Raw genomic sequence first — 13,742 nt, forward strand, 5'->3', positions numbered from 1 at the left:
GCGGCTGATGAATGTTGCTGGGATGCAAATCAGATGTTGCTAGCAACAGGTGGTCCTTGCAACATGTGTGGGTACACTTATATTTAAGATTCGTTTATTGTTCTGACAAACAAGGGATCTTATGTCTATATAACTGCTATCCAAACGGGTGAAACTGGGCTGTAAGGATGGTCTAAAGCCAGCCGGAGATCATGCGACCTGTGACCGTCGATTTGCCCCGTTCTCCGCCAGCTGCCGCACTGCTTTGACCCACTTTGATGGCTGGTTTTAGAGGAGCTGCTCCTGGCTTCTTGTCCTTGTCATCAGTTGGTTTCTTATCCTTGTCGTCACCCGGTTTCTTATCCTTGTCGTCTCCTGGTTTCTTATCTTTGTCGTCTCCTGGCTTCTTATCCTTGTCGTCACCCGGTTTCTTGTCCTTATTGTCGTCCGGTTTCTTGTCTTTGTCATCTGAAGGCTTTTTGTCCTTATCATCTCCCGGTTTCTTATCCTTATCGTCACCTGGCTTCTTGTCCTTGGCATCCTCTCCTGACTTGGAGTCACCCGGCTTCTTGTCTCCATTGGTGGCCTTGGTGCCCTCTGGAGCTCCAGCTGCGTCGGTTTTCAGCTTGGAATCCGGCTTGGCATCCGAAGGAGCCGAGGGAGCTGCACTTTTGGCTGCTCCACTGGTGGCTCCCGGCTTACTGGGTTCGCTCTTGGAGGAGTCCTCCTTCTTGGCAGCTGCCTCGGGCTTTGCAGGCTCTCCGGGCTTGGGAGCCGAAGGCTTGGTGTCTCCCGGTTTGGTTGGCGGTGCCGGAGCATCCTTCTTCTGCTGGTCCGTGGGCTTGGTTTGGCTTCCAGCTGCTTGGGGCTTTGGAGCACCTGCTGCTGGAGCTGGCTTCTGGTCACCGGGCTTCGCACCTCCTGGTGGCGGCTTGGAGTCCTTGGGAGGCTGCTGCTTATCCTTATCATCACCTGGCTTCTTCGCCTCACTGGGCTTGCTAACAGTGCCGGGTTTCTTATCCTTGTCACTGTCTCCAGATTTTTCATCCACATTCTTGACTGAGGCTCGCAGAGCAGCTGCAGCTAACATGGAAGAACCTCCTCCGCCAGCGCCACTGGTTATGGACTTTTTGGACTGTGAATAGGTTGAAATATAAGATTGAATAGGAAAAGTCATAAAGTCATTTTAATACCCCAGCGGCATCTAGCGGCTTCTTCTGCGCTTCGCCATTCGTGGAACCTCCCTCATCGGCTATGGAAACCTCATCGGCAGCCATCTTCTTTCGCATAAACTTGACATAGGCCACTCTCGTTGCCCGAGTTACATCACCCAGATTGGGATTGAATTCTGGAATGGACAAGGTGTGGTTTATATATAAGAAATTTTCTCTCGATCTCAAAAACGTTCTTAGCATACAAGACTACCTTTATCTTAATATCAAGAAAGTTTTTTCTCAAGAATCTTTAAAATCTTACCAATCAACTGGTTCTGGTTCATCTGCAGACCCTCATTGGCTTGCTCGATAATCTTTTTCCTCAGACTTCTTTGGCTATGGCGTTGCATCGAGGATCGCTTCGAACCAATGGGATCGGAAGCAAAAGTGTTCTTTCTCGCAATGGCGTTCCAGTCCTTGTCTCTATAATTTAGTAAATTTTTTTTAAAATATTTATACAATCCTATCTAATAAACTAGACCTACCCCTTCTGGGTCTTCTTTCTGCCAATGACCTTGGCTAGCGATGAGAAGATATCTGCGCCGTTCTCACTTTCGCTCATTTCCTGCTTCAGATTCTCCACAAAACCAATCTGGAAGTCCTTGAGAATGCGACGTTCCATCACCTTGCCCTTGGTGGTTCGGGCAACACCTAAAACAGTTGCCATTTTTAAATAATCATTTTATTTTTAACATTCTCTGAATATATCATTCTGTTATTAAAGGTAATCATTAAATTTTCAAGATATTATATCTTGGTTTCTACCCATTTCAAAGGTTTTTTACAATACTCCTACAAATTTAAAGAGTATTGTAATCATGTTTATAGGTTTTTATAAGACAAATAATTTATGATTTCAGGGGCGAACTCATTTATCATTCATCATAGCTATCATCATTAAGGGCATTCTTCCCTTACCCTGTGACTTCTTCTCAATGTCCGGAACTTCCCAACTGTTGTTCGTGAAAATCTCCAGTAGCTCGAATCGCAAGGAGCTGATGTCCTGGCGCACCTCAATGATATCATCCTCGGTAATGCCGTAATCGTCCCGCCGCCTCTGCTCCGCCGTAATGTACCGCCTGACCAGCAGCTTCATCACTTTGTCATGCAGGGTCTGTGCCCGTTCCAGGGATTTGCGCTGGTTGGTTGGAGTTGGAAAAGAGAAGAAATTGAAAACGGGGTGGAAGGTCACGGAAAAGGATGTATTAGCCTCCTCTTTGACGCACAGCCTGCGCTGCATGGGCTTGATTGAAAATGATTTTGCCAAAGATTTGTATTGATTGTCCCGCCTCTCACTGTGAGGTGGTTAAACTTGAAAAAATGTCTGCATTTATAAAATTGTATCTTATTTTAAATGGTATTCTTACAAAAAAAATAATAGTATTACTTTTAACATTTCGAAGAATTTTAAATTAATGGATATTTGTGGTTAAAAAAAAGGTTATGCATTACAATACAACATTTAAATCTTCCCATAAATTAAAAAAATGTTCTTTAAAATAATTTTAGTTTTTAAGATTAAATATTTGTTTACGAAATCTAATTAATTAAGGCGCTAATCCCTCTAAAATTGAAAGCCCAATAGCATCCAATTTCTTACAGTTCATCTTACCATGAAGCTCTTGGTTCGTGAGGGTCGCTTTCGCCCCAGAGTCTTCTTCAACATCTTCACGTTGGGACAGAGGTTGAACGGTGGTGGAATGGTGCCGCCATCCTCGAAGTAACTCATCCACAGCTGGGAACGGGCAAACTTCCACTCGGTATCGGCTCTCTCCGAGATGATTTGATACGAATTGGACATCATGGCAATGAGCATGTTGAGGAGCACAATGATGTTGATGACCGAGTAGGAGCCGAACATCAGGAGGGCCCAGAAGCGGGTGAAACTCTTGATTCCAGCCAGATCAAATGATACCAGGTCTACCAGGCCAAACGAGGCCCAGAAAAGGGATTGCGAAGTTTCAAATAAGCTGGAAAAGTTATATAAGTAGGGTTATTATTAAACTATTACTTTAAAAAAAACCGACCACATACTTGGAAAATCTTCGCCATATGGTACAGGCCTTCTCCTGGTCATCAAAGTCAGCCACATCGGGATGCAGGTGATAGCACTTGTTCTTCTCCAGTTCGGCATAGTACCAAAGCAATTGATTGAGACCACAACCAAAGGCAAACAAAACCAGTGTGTAGATAAAGAAGAACTTTATAATATCGATTATCATGCGACCCAGTGAGACTTGCAACGGACCCAAATGGGGATTAATGGAGAAAATGTGGACCAGTTTCAGATATGAAAAGACCATTCCGGCAGCAAAGGCGCCCTCCGATAAAAGCATGGGATCAAAGGGATGCCAGTGCTCACGGGGGAAGTATGGATCTATGCCTCGGAACCAGAGATCACGCTATAAGGAAAATATGTATTATATCTTGGTTATTCAGTAATAATACAAACTCACATGAACTATAACCCAGGCGGTGGCTCTACAAAGAATCCACGTCACATAGAACATATTCGATATGTAGTCCACTATGTTCCAAAGATCCATGATATACTCAAACAGGCCATCCGAGTACAGTGACTTTAGTTCCTCAAATATAAGAGCCATTATGTACATGATGATTGCCAGTTCGATGGGACCTGGCAGGGAACCCCTTTCGTGTTTGCGCCAATCCTCCAGCATGGTCAGCATCCAGGGAAAGGCCAGAAGTTCAAAGGTGATTTGCACCACCCTCAAAGAGGCGGCACCCAAAAGCACTGCGGATGGGAGAGTAATTACATAGATGGTTTTGGGGAAACCACGACTGTACCCACTCAAAAAGAACATGTAAGAGCAGGAGTGCGTGATGAACTTGACAAAGGGCTTGCGCATGAACTTGGCCCCCTCGGAATCCGGGGCCAGGATGTACTTCAAACTGTAGATGGGGAAACTGCAACCCAGTTTCACCACTTCCATCAGCTGTTGGGAGGCCTGCTTGCGGCGGAATCCTGGTAGTCCATCATACCAAATGGCGGCCAATAACTGTTGGACATTCGGATGTGCCACAAACTATCGCAGGGTAATTAATCATATTTAATTAGCATCCTTTATTAATAAGTAGAGTATTAATATACGTATATCTGCTATAAAACGCCTTCTTCTTTTTTGTAAACAAAGTCTTTTAATCGCAAGATTAACCAAAACCCACCGTCTTCTGCTTATATCGAATGGCTAGCTTCAATCGGTCCAAAGTCTGTCGCTGGCCGAGACACCAGATTTCGTGGGACGGCTCGTGGTTGAAGTTGAGCATCACCTCGAGCTCCATGGATGTGCGTGCGTGGTCCAGAAGCGAGGTCCCGAAGTCCTGCACCATCTGACGCATCTCCTGTTGGACAAACACAAACAAAGGCATTCGCATTCGCATTCAGCACTGGGAGCAGCGCTTACATTGAATAATATAGTACAACTAGCGTACCGTGTATTCGGCACGAAACTCCGATTCCATCGCCTGCAGACGCTTCAGTTCCCAGGACAATTGGAAGGCGGTCAGTACAGGGTCCCGGGAGCTGAGTGCTATCAGCGAGCTGGCCGAGAGAGCCCTGTAGGCGTTGATCCTCGACTGCGAGTGGCGCAGGGAGTCCGACGTCTGGGAGGTCACACACTCATCGCAGCCGCACCTGGAGGTATGTAAAATATATTATATTATATTTGAATGTCCTAGAACGCTTTGGTATTTTTAAAGAGACAGTCAATATGAAAAAAAAGAAATATCTAAAGATAGGTGGTTTAAAGGACCTTCTGTTCATCCTAAATTATACTTAAGCTTGAAACTGAAAATAGAAGATACTAAGGACCCTTAGGTATAAGAAAAACTAAAGTATATTCAAAGGACCTTTTATTATTATTCAACACTGTCGCACAGCAGAAAATGTTCTTCAAAATTCGATAAAAAAAAAATATTTAGAAAGCAGCTGCAATAAAAAATGGAAATCACCCATGTATCCTTCAAGGATATTTTTATTTACAGCCAATTTAAAGCTAAAACCAAGCAGATATGAAATTAAAAATAAAACATTTAAGAGAACTGCATGTTATTTGAGGCAGTTTAAACCCTTATTGAAGGAAATTTAAATGACACTTAAGTAGAAAGAACTAAAATCCTAAAACTACACTCCTTTCCGCCAAAAAAATCCTCACACCCTGTATGAATTGTCCACCCTAATTTGCCCGCAATTAGGTATAATTAGAAGTACCCATGAGTGGGATGCCAGTTGGGCAAACAATGGAACGTGCCTCCCGAAGGACGAGGAAGCTCACCACATCGACACCCACTACATCTCCATAAAGGACATCTCTGTATAGGACATCGCTACTCACTTGACGTCGTGCGGCATGGGCAGCGTGGCCCCGCGATCCAGGAGGATTTTGAGTATCTCGTAGTTATTGCGGTGGGCGGCCAGGATAAGGGGCGTGATGTCCACGGTGAAGGTGGACTTGGAGCGGTCCACCGCCTCCCAGCTCTGCCAAAGGATCAGAAATAAGTCCCCCGAGCATCAGAAGGATGGATATTACCCACGTAGGGCTGGCCCTCCTTGTGGTTGGTCTCCTCCCACTGCAGCAGCTCCTCCACGGCCTCCACATACTCCTCGGAAATTGCATGGAGCAGGGCGTCGCCCACCTCGATGTTGTTCTCCAGCAGGATCACCATCAGGTCGAAGTTCTCGTTCTCGATGGCCGAAATCAGAGCGGAGCGATTCATGGGATCCGTGCAGTTGATGTTGAACTTGTCCGTGCCCATGTACTCCTCGAGAATCCTTCAAGGATAATCCGTTTATTACTCAAAGACCACTTAAATCCGGTTATTAACCTCACTTCTTAACACCCGGCAGATCACCACGCTCGCAGGCCAATATGAAATTCTTCTCCACATCACTGAGGATATACTCCTCGGCCATCATCAGATCGTAATCCAGGCGAGAGCCCAATGCCTTTTCGGCATCGGATTCCGTGTTGCTACCCATGTTGCTACCGATTTATTGGTCTATGCGAACTCAGAACCACTCGGTCACTTCACATTTCACACACACATATATTGGGTACAGGATATAAATCTATATCCTTGCTCCTGCGAGAGGAGTCCTGCACTTAATCCTTTCGCGCACTGTATCCTTTAGTGTTCCATCGTGACGATGTTTAGTCTCCAATTAGCCGCGTTGCACTGAGCAGAAGTGGCAGCCACTAGTGGCTATATTCCACTAATTACATTAGTGCCTAAACTCGGCTAAAACTCGGTCAATGTGTTGGGGGAAGAACACAAGTCAATGGGCCCATTTGACCACCATTTGGTAGTTGTGGGGCTGCATTTCGGAGGCAGCAACCTATTTTTTAGCTGCAGGGCACGTGATGAGTGAGCAGCGCATTATATTCGATTTTCGAAGCCCTAGCAAGGAGACCAAACCGCTTTGATGCCTGGAAATCCATAGTCTGCAATGGGTTTCCTAGCAAAGTGTAAGATGTTTTGATATTCGAAGTGTTTTGATTAAATTGGAATAACGATTTTTTGATTTGTATGGCGTTTCATAAATCTAAACAGTTTGAATTCGGTAAGAAGAGACTTTCAACACTTTCAACTTTTAGATACATGGGGATCCTAATAGTTAATAGTTACTAAACCACTTATAAAAGTTTTAAAAAGTATGCAGCTAAGTATTTAGAATGTGGAAATCCGTAAGCTTCATTTTGAAAGGCGGCCTTATAGTTCATTGCATACTTTTTGACACCCTTTTTCACATAAGGGTTTTTAAAAACCTTGTTATTTCTGTGGCACCCCATATGTCTAGTTCTTATTAAAAATGTAAGTAAGTAGTTGTTAATAAACCTGGCTAAATAAAACCTGCCTTATCAGAAAGCTATTTTTATTCCGACTGCACGGCGTTAACAGTCCGTAAAACTAGTGAAAAGTCAAGCTTTTAAGCTCTTGGATAACCGACGGAACCAACAGACCCACAAAACACACCACACTTGTTCTCAACAGTCGGGTTTTACAGAAATGCGATGGTTTTAAACCATCTTTTTGCCACTGGGTCAGTGATTCCGACTTTGTAATTGATTAATATTGATTAATCAAAGCGGGGAAAGGGACATCGGGGAACCCAACTGGGGATCCCAACTCGTCCTTGGCAGCTGAACATCTTGAACCTTCAATGCTGAAGCCTTTTTGTATGTCAATGCACTTGGAGCTAAATGCCAGGCAAAGGCAAAGTCAAATCCAAAGGAGCAAACCCACTTCCAAGGAGCGTCCTTTGAGATGGATGTGTGTTCGAAAGGTGGAAAAGGGGTTCAATGGGGCTCCGGGCGGAATGGAACAGGGAATGGGAATGGGAATAGGAATGGCATCGTACGTGTTCAAGTTTGTACGGGGTTTTCAGCGGGGCCAATGCACCCTGCTCACATTTCTCGAAGGGAAGGAAATGGTGTTCCCAGGAATTTCGAAATTAAAGCCACGGCTGCGAATGGAAACTCATTAAGTGCAAATTAATTAGTGGGCATAACTGAAAGTATGTGCGATGGAATTCTGGTAATATTATCAAGGTGTCTACTGTTTATATACACCCACCTAATAGGATTATGATTTTTCCCAGTGCATCATGCTGCTGCACTCAATGATACATTGGCCTCCGACAGAACTCCTGCCTTATTTAGCCTTTCAAGAGCCCTCGTGAGTTATGTGCACAATTTTCTCTACGGCACGAGAAAAAAGGGAAAGAGCTCATTTTGCCTCGATTTTTTGTAGCAGGTTGCACTTTCACTGTCTCCACAACGGAAACGACAAGATTGTGGGCTAAAATCTATCTTTTATGGGAATCTATGTGCATATAATAAAATTCAAAGCTTATCTTAATAAGAAAGCCAATTTCAGATAAGATATTTCAATGGGTCAATCTGGCAAGCTGTGTAAATTAAATGTACTTCCCCAGATAGCGATTTCATGAATTAAAACCAAATTTATGATATTGTCAACCGACTCGTCGAATCACTGAAGAAACTGATTAGTTTAGTTCTTTGATTTTTGTTATTGCCTACCTTTAAGTGTTAGGCACTTGCAAAAAATGAAGTGAATTTACAGTCTGCGAGTTTTACATATATAAGTGAGATAAGACCCGTGCTGCTTTCGTATAAAAGAGCTGCCGGGTTTTGGATCCCTCATAAGTTGTACGACTTGATCAAGATGAAACTGTTCGTATTCCTGGCCTTGGCCGTGGCCGCGGCTACGGCTGTGCCCGCTCCCGCCCAGAAGCTGACCCCGGTGCCCATGAAGGACATCCAGGGTCGCATCACCAACGGCTACCCGGCCTACGAGGGCAAGGTGCCCTACATCGTGGGCCTGAGCTTCAGCGGCAACGGCGGCAACTGGTGGTGCGGAGGCTCCATCATCGGCAACACCTGGGTCCTGACCGCCGCCCACTGCACCAACGACGCCAACGGAGTGACCATCAACTACGGAGCCAGCATCCGCACCCAGCCACAGTACACCCACTGGGTGGGCAGTGGCGACATCATCCAGCACCACCACTACAACAGCGGCAACCTGCACAACGACATCTCCCTGATCCGCACCCCGCACGTGGACTTCTGGAGCCTGGTCAACAAGGTGGACGTGCCCAGCAAGAACGACCGCTACCAGGACTACGCCAACTGGTGGGCCGTGGCCTCCGGATGGGGGGGCACCTACGACGGCAGCCCGCTCCCCGACTGGCTCCAGAGCGTGGATGTCCAGATCATGTCCCACAGCGACTGCAGCCGCTACTGGTCCCTCCACGACTACATGATCTGCATCAACACCGACGGCGGCAAGTCCACCTGCGGAGGCGACTCCGGTGGCCCCCTGGTCACGCACGATGGCAACCGCCTGGTCGGAGTGACCTCCTTCGGCTCCGCCAGTGGCTGCCAGTCCGGCTACCCCGCCGTCTTCACCCGCGTCACCGGATACCTCGACTGGATCAGCGACAACACCGGCATCTCCAACTAAGCAGCTGAATGTTATCCCAGTTCTAACTGGGCTCTTTAATAAACGATATAGCAAATGAAGCAATGGGAGTTTCCTACTTGATCCTTGGTGGGTTTTGGTTCTTTATATTGGGGATCAGCTCGGTTATTATTAGTAGTATTATTAGAGTAGTATGTACTACTCGTATGTAAAACTCGAGGGCTGTAAATTTTGATCAAGTTATCATCGTGTCCAGTCTTTCCGGCTGATAAGCAAACCGCAAGTGCATTCTTTGTTAAAATTATGGCCCATATTTGAAGTGGAATGACGTGTGCCTAATTTGCAACCTGTTTTATAGGGTGTCAATAATATTTAAAGACAGTACTAGGAAGGTAAAGAGTTTTCAAAGGTTCTTTACATTTAAATATATGATAGAAACACATTAGACAGGAAATGTCTAGATAATTTTAGTCCAGTAAAAATGTATATTTAGTTCTAACTTTAATTTAATATGTAAAAGGTACCCATGTTTGTTTATAGGCAAACTTTGATCAAACATAAAATGTTTTCATTATTCTAAATTATTGTACTTTAAGGAAAAGAAAAAAGTTTTGTATCCTCAGTTTGCTTGGAATGTTTAGAAAGTTCTTATGTGTATAGTCCGAGGTCTCATTATCAAAATAAACCAAAGAATGGAGTGAATAAATCACTTTATTTTAAACAAATTCAACATATTTTCCAAAGAAGTAAGTGAACATTAAGAGTTTATCCTTTAAAGCATCTAATAATAGATGCCGGTCTCCTCCTTGATCCACTCCAGGTACTTGGTGACCCTGGTGAAGCCAGCAGGTCCTCCAACCTGGCAGCCGTAATCGGAGACAAACGAGGTGATTCCGATGAGCTTATCGCCCTCCTTGGTGACCAGAGGACCACCGGAGTCGCCCTGGCAGGTGGCCTTGCCGTCCGGAGTCTCCACACAGATGGTGTTCTCGGAGGCCGTCTCCGTTCCGTAGTAGGCCTGGCACTCCGCCACGGAGATCACCTTCAGGTCCACCACTCGCAGGTCCTCCACCACATTGCTGCCATCGTAAATGGCTCCCCAGCCGGAGGCCTGAACCCAACTGTTCTCATAGGAATTATAACGATCATCCAGACTGGGCAGTTCGATCTTGTTGACCAGGCTGTAGAAATCGACATGGGGAGTCCTGATCAGAGCCAAATCGTGATCGAGTCCAACGTAGTGGGGATATCTGATGAAGTTCTCCTTGCTGACCGTGTGTCGGAAGGCAGGTTCGTTGTAGTTAATAGCACCGTAGTACAGTGAAGCTTCATCGGCACTGAAAAGATTTGAAATATATTAATGGAATATTTGATATATTATTTTTAAAATCTACCCAGCGGTACAGTGGGCCGCAGTCAGCACCCAAGTATGTCCAATAATAGATCCTCCGCACCACCACCAGTTTCCGTTGCTGTTAAGGCTAACTCCTACGATATAGGGCACCTGACCCTCACTCGCCTGATTTCCGTTGGTGATACGACCCTCGATGCTCCACCCATGACGAATCTCAAGATCCCGCGGGTGGATTGCCGAGTGGGAAACCTTGAGGGCGCTACAGACCCCGAGAAAAAACACAAGCGACAAGAGTATAGGACCCCTCATTTTTGAAGACTAATTCGCTCCATTGGTGGTCCGAATATTATATAGCCCAACCCAAATCATTATCGATGTAAATTTAAAGAATCAAATCTTATCGTGCATGTGCCGCTACCTCAGTGACTTTTATCAATGAAAAAGTTTGATTTATATTGGCAATTACTTTAGCTGAGTGTTTGAAAAGATTAATATTCAAAAAGAAGAATTACAGATAAAGTACCTTCATGTTAAGTTTAAGTATTCAGATTGGCCAAGATTGGAAGCTCATATTGCCTCATTGCCATTGGTTATACGACCCTCGATGCTGTGATGCTCGACCTTTAGATCCCGATGGTGGACAATCGTGTGGGCACAGTGAAGCCACTGCCAATAAGATTACGACTGCCTTAATTTTGGTACACAAAAAACCTCCCATGGTGGTCATAGTTTTATATAGCCTGAATGAACTCATTATCAATGCACATATAAAGTGTTCGATTAAATTCAATTAATAAAATTGATTTATATCACCAAGTTAGTACTTTGACTAAATGACTGATAGAATGAGTTGAAATGTACTTAAAAAGCGGGTTACTGATTAGAGCACATTGTGAATGAAAAATACTACAAGCATGCTAGATAGATATTTTAGTAAATATTTTTATTTCCTTTTTAAATGACAATACAGCCATGGAACCCAGTTAAACCCTCCGACATAGAAATTTCCCTCGAGGGTCATGTGATATCCTTGAAGAACAAGAGGAACGGGGGGACAGAAAAGAAAATACGATTATGGCTATCAAAAGGGAAGTCCAGTTTCGGAACTCTGGTGCAGTGCAGTTCCTTCTAGAGAGCGACGATGGTGTGTGAAATCCGATACAAGTTCTGAGGAAAGCCACAAACGGAGTGGGTGGACTAGTCCACTCATTAAGATTCTATGGGGAATGTTTATGTTTGCATTCTCCGTGCTTCCACTTGACCGCCGTTCTCTCGTTTCCCAATCGAAATGTGCAACATCTCGGGGCAGGAAACTCACCACACGAAACGGAGAGCTATTAAAGCCGACCCCCAACGAATTGTGATTCAGTTCCCGACTTGGCGTTCAGGCATTCAGACCCCTTCGCGAGGATATCGCCCAGGACCTCCCACGAGTATTCCGAACAATTAATAATACAATTAAAAGTTAAGCGCGCGTACATCCATGGTATTCAACTCGATTCCTACAGGCAGTGCAAAATAAAGAAACAAAAGTGCAGGCATTAATTAATTTAATGCATGTGTACAATATCCTGGAAGTACAAAGAGGATACACTATATATACACCCTTTACACCGAGTGAGTGACTGGCTGTTCGAAGAAGTGTTTTAAAGGATAGTGTTGTTTGCCGTGCACGATGCCCATAACAACAGGGCCGCGATTACCTTTTAAGGTGGGGCGATTAAGTCACGCTCTTGCCCTATCAGCGGCATCATCATGCCAAGTCCTTTCATTGGGAGTAATGACATCGTGGCTTTAATGCGGGACTAAAAGTTTGAGGAACTTAAACTGATTCCTGGCTTACAGGGGCAAGAGGTGTTATAAATAAATATCGTCAAATCATTCAATACCAAGCGAACTTTTTGTTTTCATAATATAATAATTAGATCAATATAAGATCAAACTTTTGAATTAATCACATTAAAATGGTAGCCTATCTCAGTTTTCTCACAGTACAAAAAATACTATGTATGTATTATTATGTATAATATATATATATAATCAATTTATCATACAGTCTAAATTATCTCCTGTAATAATAATCTACATGTAACAGATAAGACATCTATCTTTGAGTATTTTTTTAATATCAAAAAATAAGGTATAAATGTAGTTATTTGGTTTTTATTTTTAATAAGTTCTTTTCGAAAACTTAGTTTCTGATGTTTTATTATAATGACCAATATTACAGACGCTTCCACCAAAAGTACAATAGAGGAAACCAAAATGTTCCAAGGCAGCATCAAAGGACACATTCGATTGTCTCGAAGTGACTAGGTCAGGCAAGAAGGCCCTAGATTATAATCCCCCAGAGAATCCTCAGGATGCACCAGGTACTTAGCTACGAGACGGCGGTGCGGGCCAACAGCTCCCGCGAATTCCGCGAATATGTCTCCAAGCGCACGTGTGCCTCCCTGGTCCTAACGATTGCCTTCTTCATGCTGATATCAGGTGAGTGGATCCAGGGGATGCACAACATGAAATCAAAGGACATTCCCTAACGAGTCGCATTTGTTTGGGCAGGATACTTGCTGGGCAATTTTGTGGCCGAGCGCAAGTACCACATACGCCAGATGACAAAGGGCGTAGTTAAGGGTGCGGACGGCGATAGATCCGTGAAGCTGAATAGCGCCGAATATGCCAGCCTGCAGGAGCTGCAAACGTACCAGAAGGCCAAGGGCAAGCTACTGGCGTCCGCCCAGGATCTGGACAAGCTGCAGCAGCTGGAGGAGACCGAACACTACCTGGCCACCTCGCTGAACACGGAGATCTTCAACAAGTACATATCCTGCACGCAGGACATCCCACCCAACACGAACATTGCGGCCAGCCAGTTCACGGAGCAGCTGATCGACAACACGGTGGCCAGGCAGCGGCAGTGCATGAGGATCATCCAGGGGGTCATAGACAATCACCTGGCCAACAGTCAGCTCTAGATGCCGGATTCTAGACCCCAGGATTTACGGTTTAGTGGGCCAACGTTCGGAATTAATCACTTATGTATGTGCTTTTAGGTGTGCTCAATGTGTGTGTTTCCAGCTAAATAGAAAATAACTTTTGTAATTACAAAACTTTTTTATACATGTCAGCATTTAAAGAAAAACTATAAATAAATGTGTGGTTATTATAGCTAAATAATAAACTGTGATAACTAAATATATATTTTTCTGGAAGGTAATAGCAGCAGCAGT

General features: G+C 44.4%; 4 protein-coding genes across 6 annotated transcripts; 2 read left to right on the forward strand and 2 right to left on the reverse strand.

Annotated features, from left to right (window-relative positions):
• Window positions 1–66: 66 nt before the first annotated feature.
• On the reverse strand, window positions 67–6,192 carry LOC119546610 (transient receptor potential protein). Its single transcript, XM_037853050.1, has 14 exons — window positions 6,044–6,192; window positions 5,748–5,985; window positions 5,549–5,691; window positions 4,647–4,848; window positions 4,380–4,556; window positions 4,006–4,240; window positions 3,650–3,948; window positions 3,228–3,595; window positions 2,806–3,163; window positions 2,112–2,331; window positions 1,679–1,844; window positions 1,456–1,616; window positions 1,173–1,327; window positions 67–1,114 (listed from the first exon to the last, which is right to left on the reverse strand). The coding sequence occupies exons 1-14, from the start codon at window positions 6,190–6,192 to the stop codon at window positions 173–175; spliced, it is 3,813 nt and encodes a 1,270-aa protein (XP_037708978.1). The 3' UTR covers window positions 67–172.
• Window positions 6,193–6,649: 457 nt separating this feature from the next.
• LOC119546646 lies at window positions 6,650–13,686 on the forward strand. Of its 3 annotated transcripts, none has more exons than XM_037853107.1 (3): window positions 6,650–6,774; window positions 12,743–13,002; window positions 13,075–13,686. In XM_037853107.1, exons 2-3 carry the CDS (start codon window positions 12,876–12,878, stop codon window positions 13,485–13,487), a joined length of 540 nt encoding a protein of 179 aa, XP_037709035.1. In that variant the 5' UTR covers window positions 6,650–6,774; window positions 12,743–12,875; the 3' UTR covers window positions 13,488–13,686. The 3 variants fall into 3 exon arrangements, with proteins under 3 accessions (XP_037709035.1, XP_037709026.1, XP_037709043.1); XM_037853098.1 differs by lacking the exon at window positions 6,650–6,774 and adding an exon at window positions 11,892–12,129; XM_037853115.1 differs by lacking the exon at window positions 6,650–6,774 and adding an exon at window positions 11,924–11,945.
• LOC119546637 (serine protease 1) lies at window positions 8,387–9,259 on the forward strand. The gene has a single exon (XM_037853085.1). It carries the CDS (start codon window positions 8,400–8,402, stop codon window positions 9,198–9,200), a length of 801 nt encoding a protein of 266 aa, XP_037709013.1. The 5' UTR covers window positions 8,387–8,399; the 3' UTR covers window positions 9,201–9,259.
• On the reverse strand, window positions 9,916–10,821 carry LOC119546631 (serine protease 3). Its single transcript, XM_037853074.1, has 2 exons — window positions 10,553–10,821; window positions 9,916–10,495 (listed from the first exon to the last, which is right to left on the reverse strand). Exons 1-2 carry the CDS (start codon window positions 10,819–10,821, stop codon window positions 9,940–9,942), a joined length of 825 nt encoding a protein of 274 aa, XP_037709002.1. The 3' UTR covers window positions 9,916–9,939.
• Window positions 13,687–13,742: the final 56 nt, after the last annotated feature.

This window comes from Drosophila subpulchrella, chromosome 3R (genome assembly GCF_014743375.2).
Source record: "Drosophila subpulchrella strain 33 F10 #4 breed RU33 chromosome 3R, RU_Dsub_v1.1 Primary Assembly, whole genome shotgun sequence".
Classification (NCBI taxonomy): Eukaryota; Metazoa; Arthropoda; class Insecta; order Diptera; family Drosophilidae; genus Drosophila; species Drosophila subpulchrella.

Coding starts and splice junctions, on each gene's coding strand:
- LOC119546610 (XM_037853050.1), bottom strand. CDS start 6,192: ATGGGTAGCAACACGGAATCCGATGCCGAAAAGGCATTGGGCTCTCGC. Junction 3,596..3,649: donor CCGCCTGGGTTATAGTTCAT/GTGAGTTTGTAT, acceptor TTTTCCTTATAG/CGTGATCTCTGGTTCCGAGG. Junction 1,328..1,455: donor GAACCAGAACCAGTTGATTG/GTAAGATTTTAA, acceptor TGTCCATTCCAG/AATTCAATCCCAATCTGGGT.
- LOC119546637 (XM_037853085.1), top strand. CDS start 8,400: ATGAAACTGTTCGTATTCCTGGCCTTGGCCGTGGCCGCGGCTACGGCT.
- LOC119546631 (XM_037853074.1), bottom strand. CDS start 10,821: ATGAGGGGTCCTATACTCTTGTCGCTTGTGTTTTTTCTCGGGGTCTGT. Junction 10,496..10,552: donor GCGGCCCACTGTACCGCTGG/GTAGATTTTAAA, acceptor AAATCTTTTCAG/TGCCGATGAAGCTTCACTGT.
- LOC119546646 (XM_037853107.1), top strand. CDS start 12,876: ATGCACCAGGTACTTAGCTACGAGACGGCGGTGCGGGCCAACAGCTCC. Junction 13,003..13,074: donor CTTCTTCATGCTGATATCAG/GTGAGTGGATCC, acceptor TTGTTTGGGCAG/GATACTTGCTGGGCAATTTT.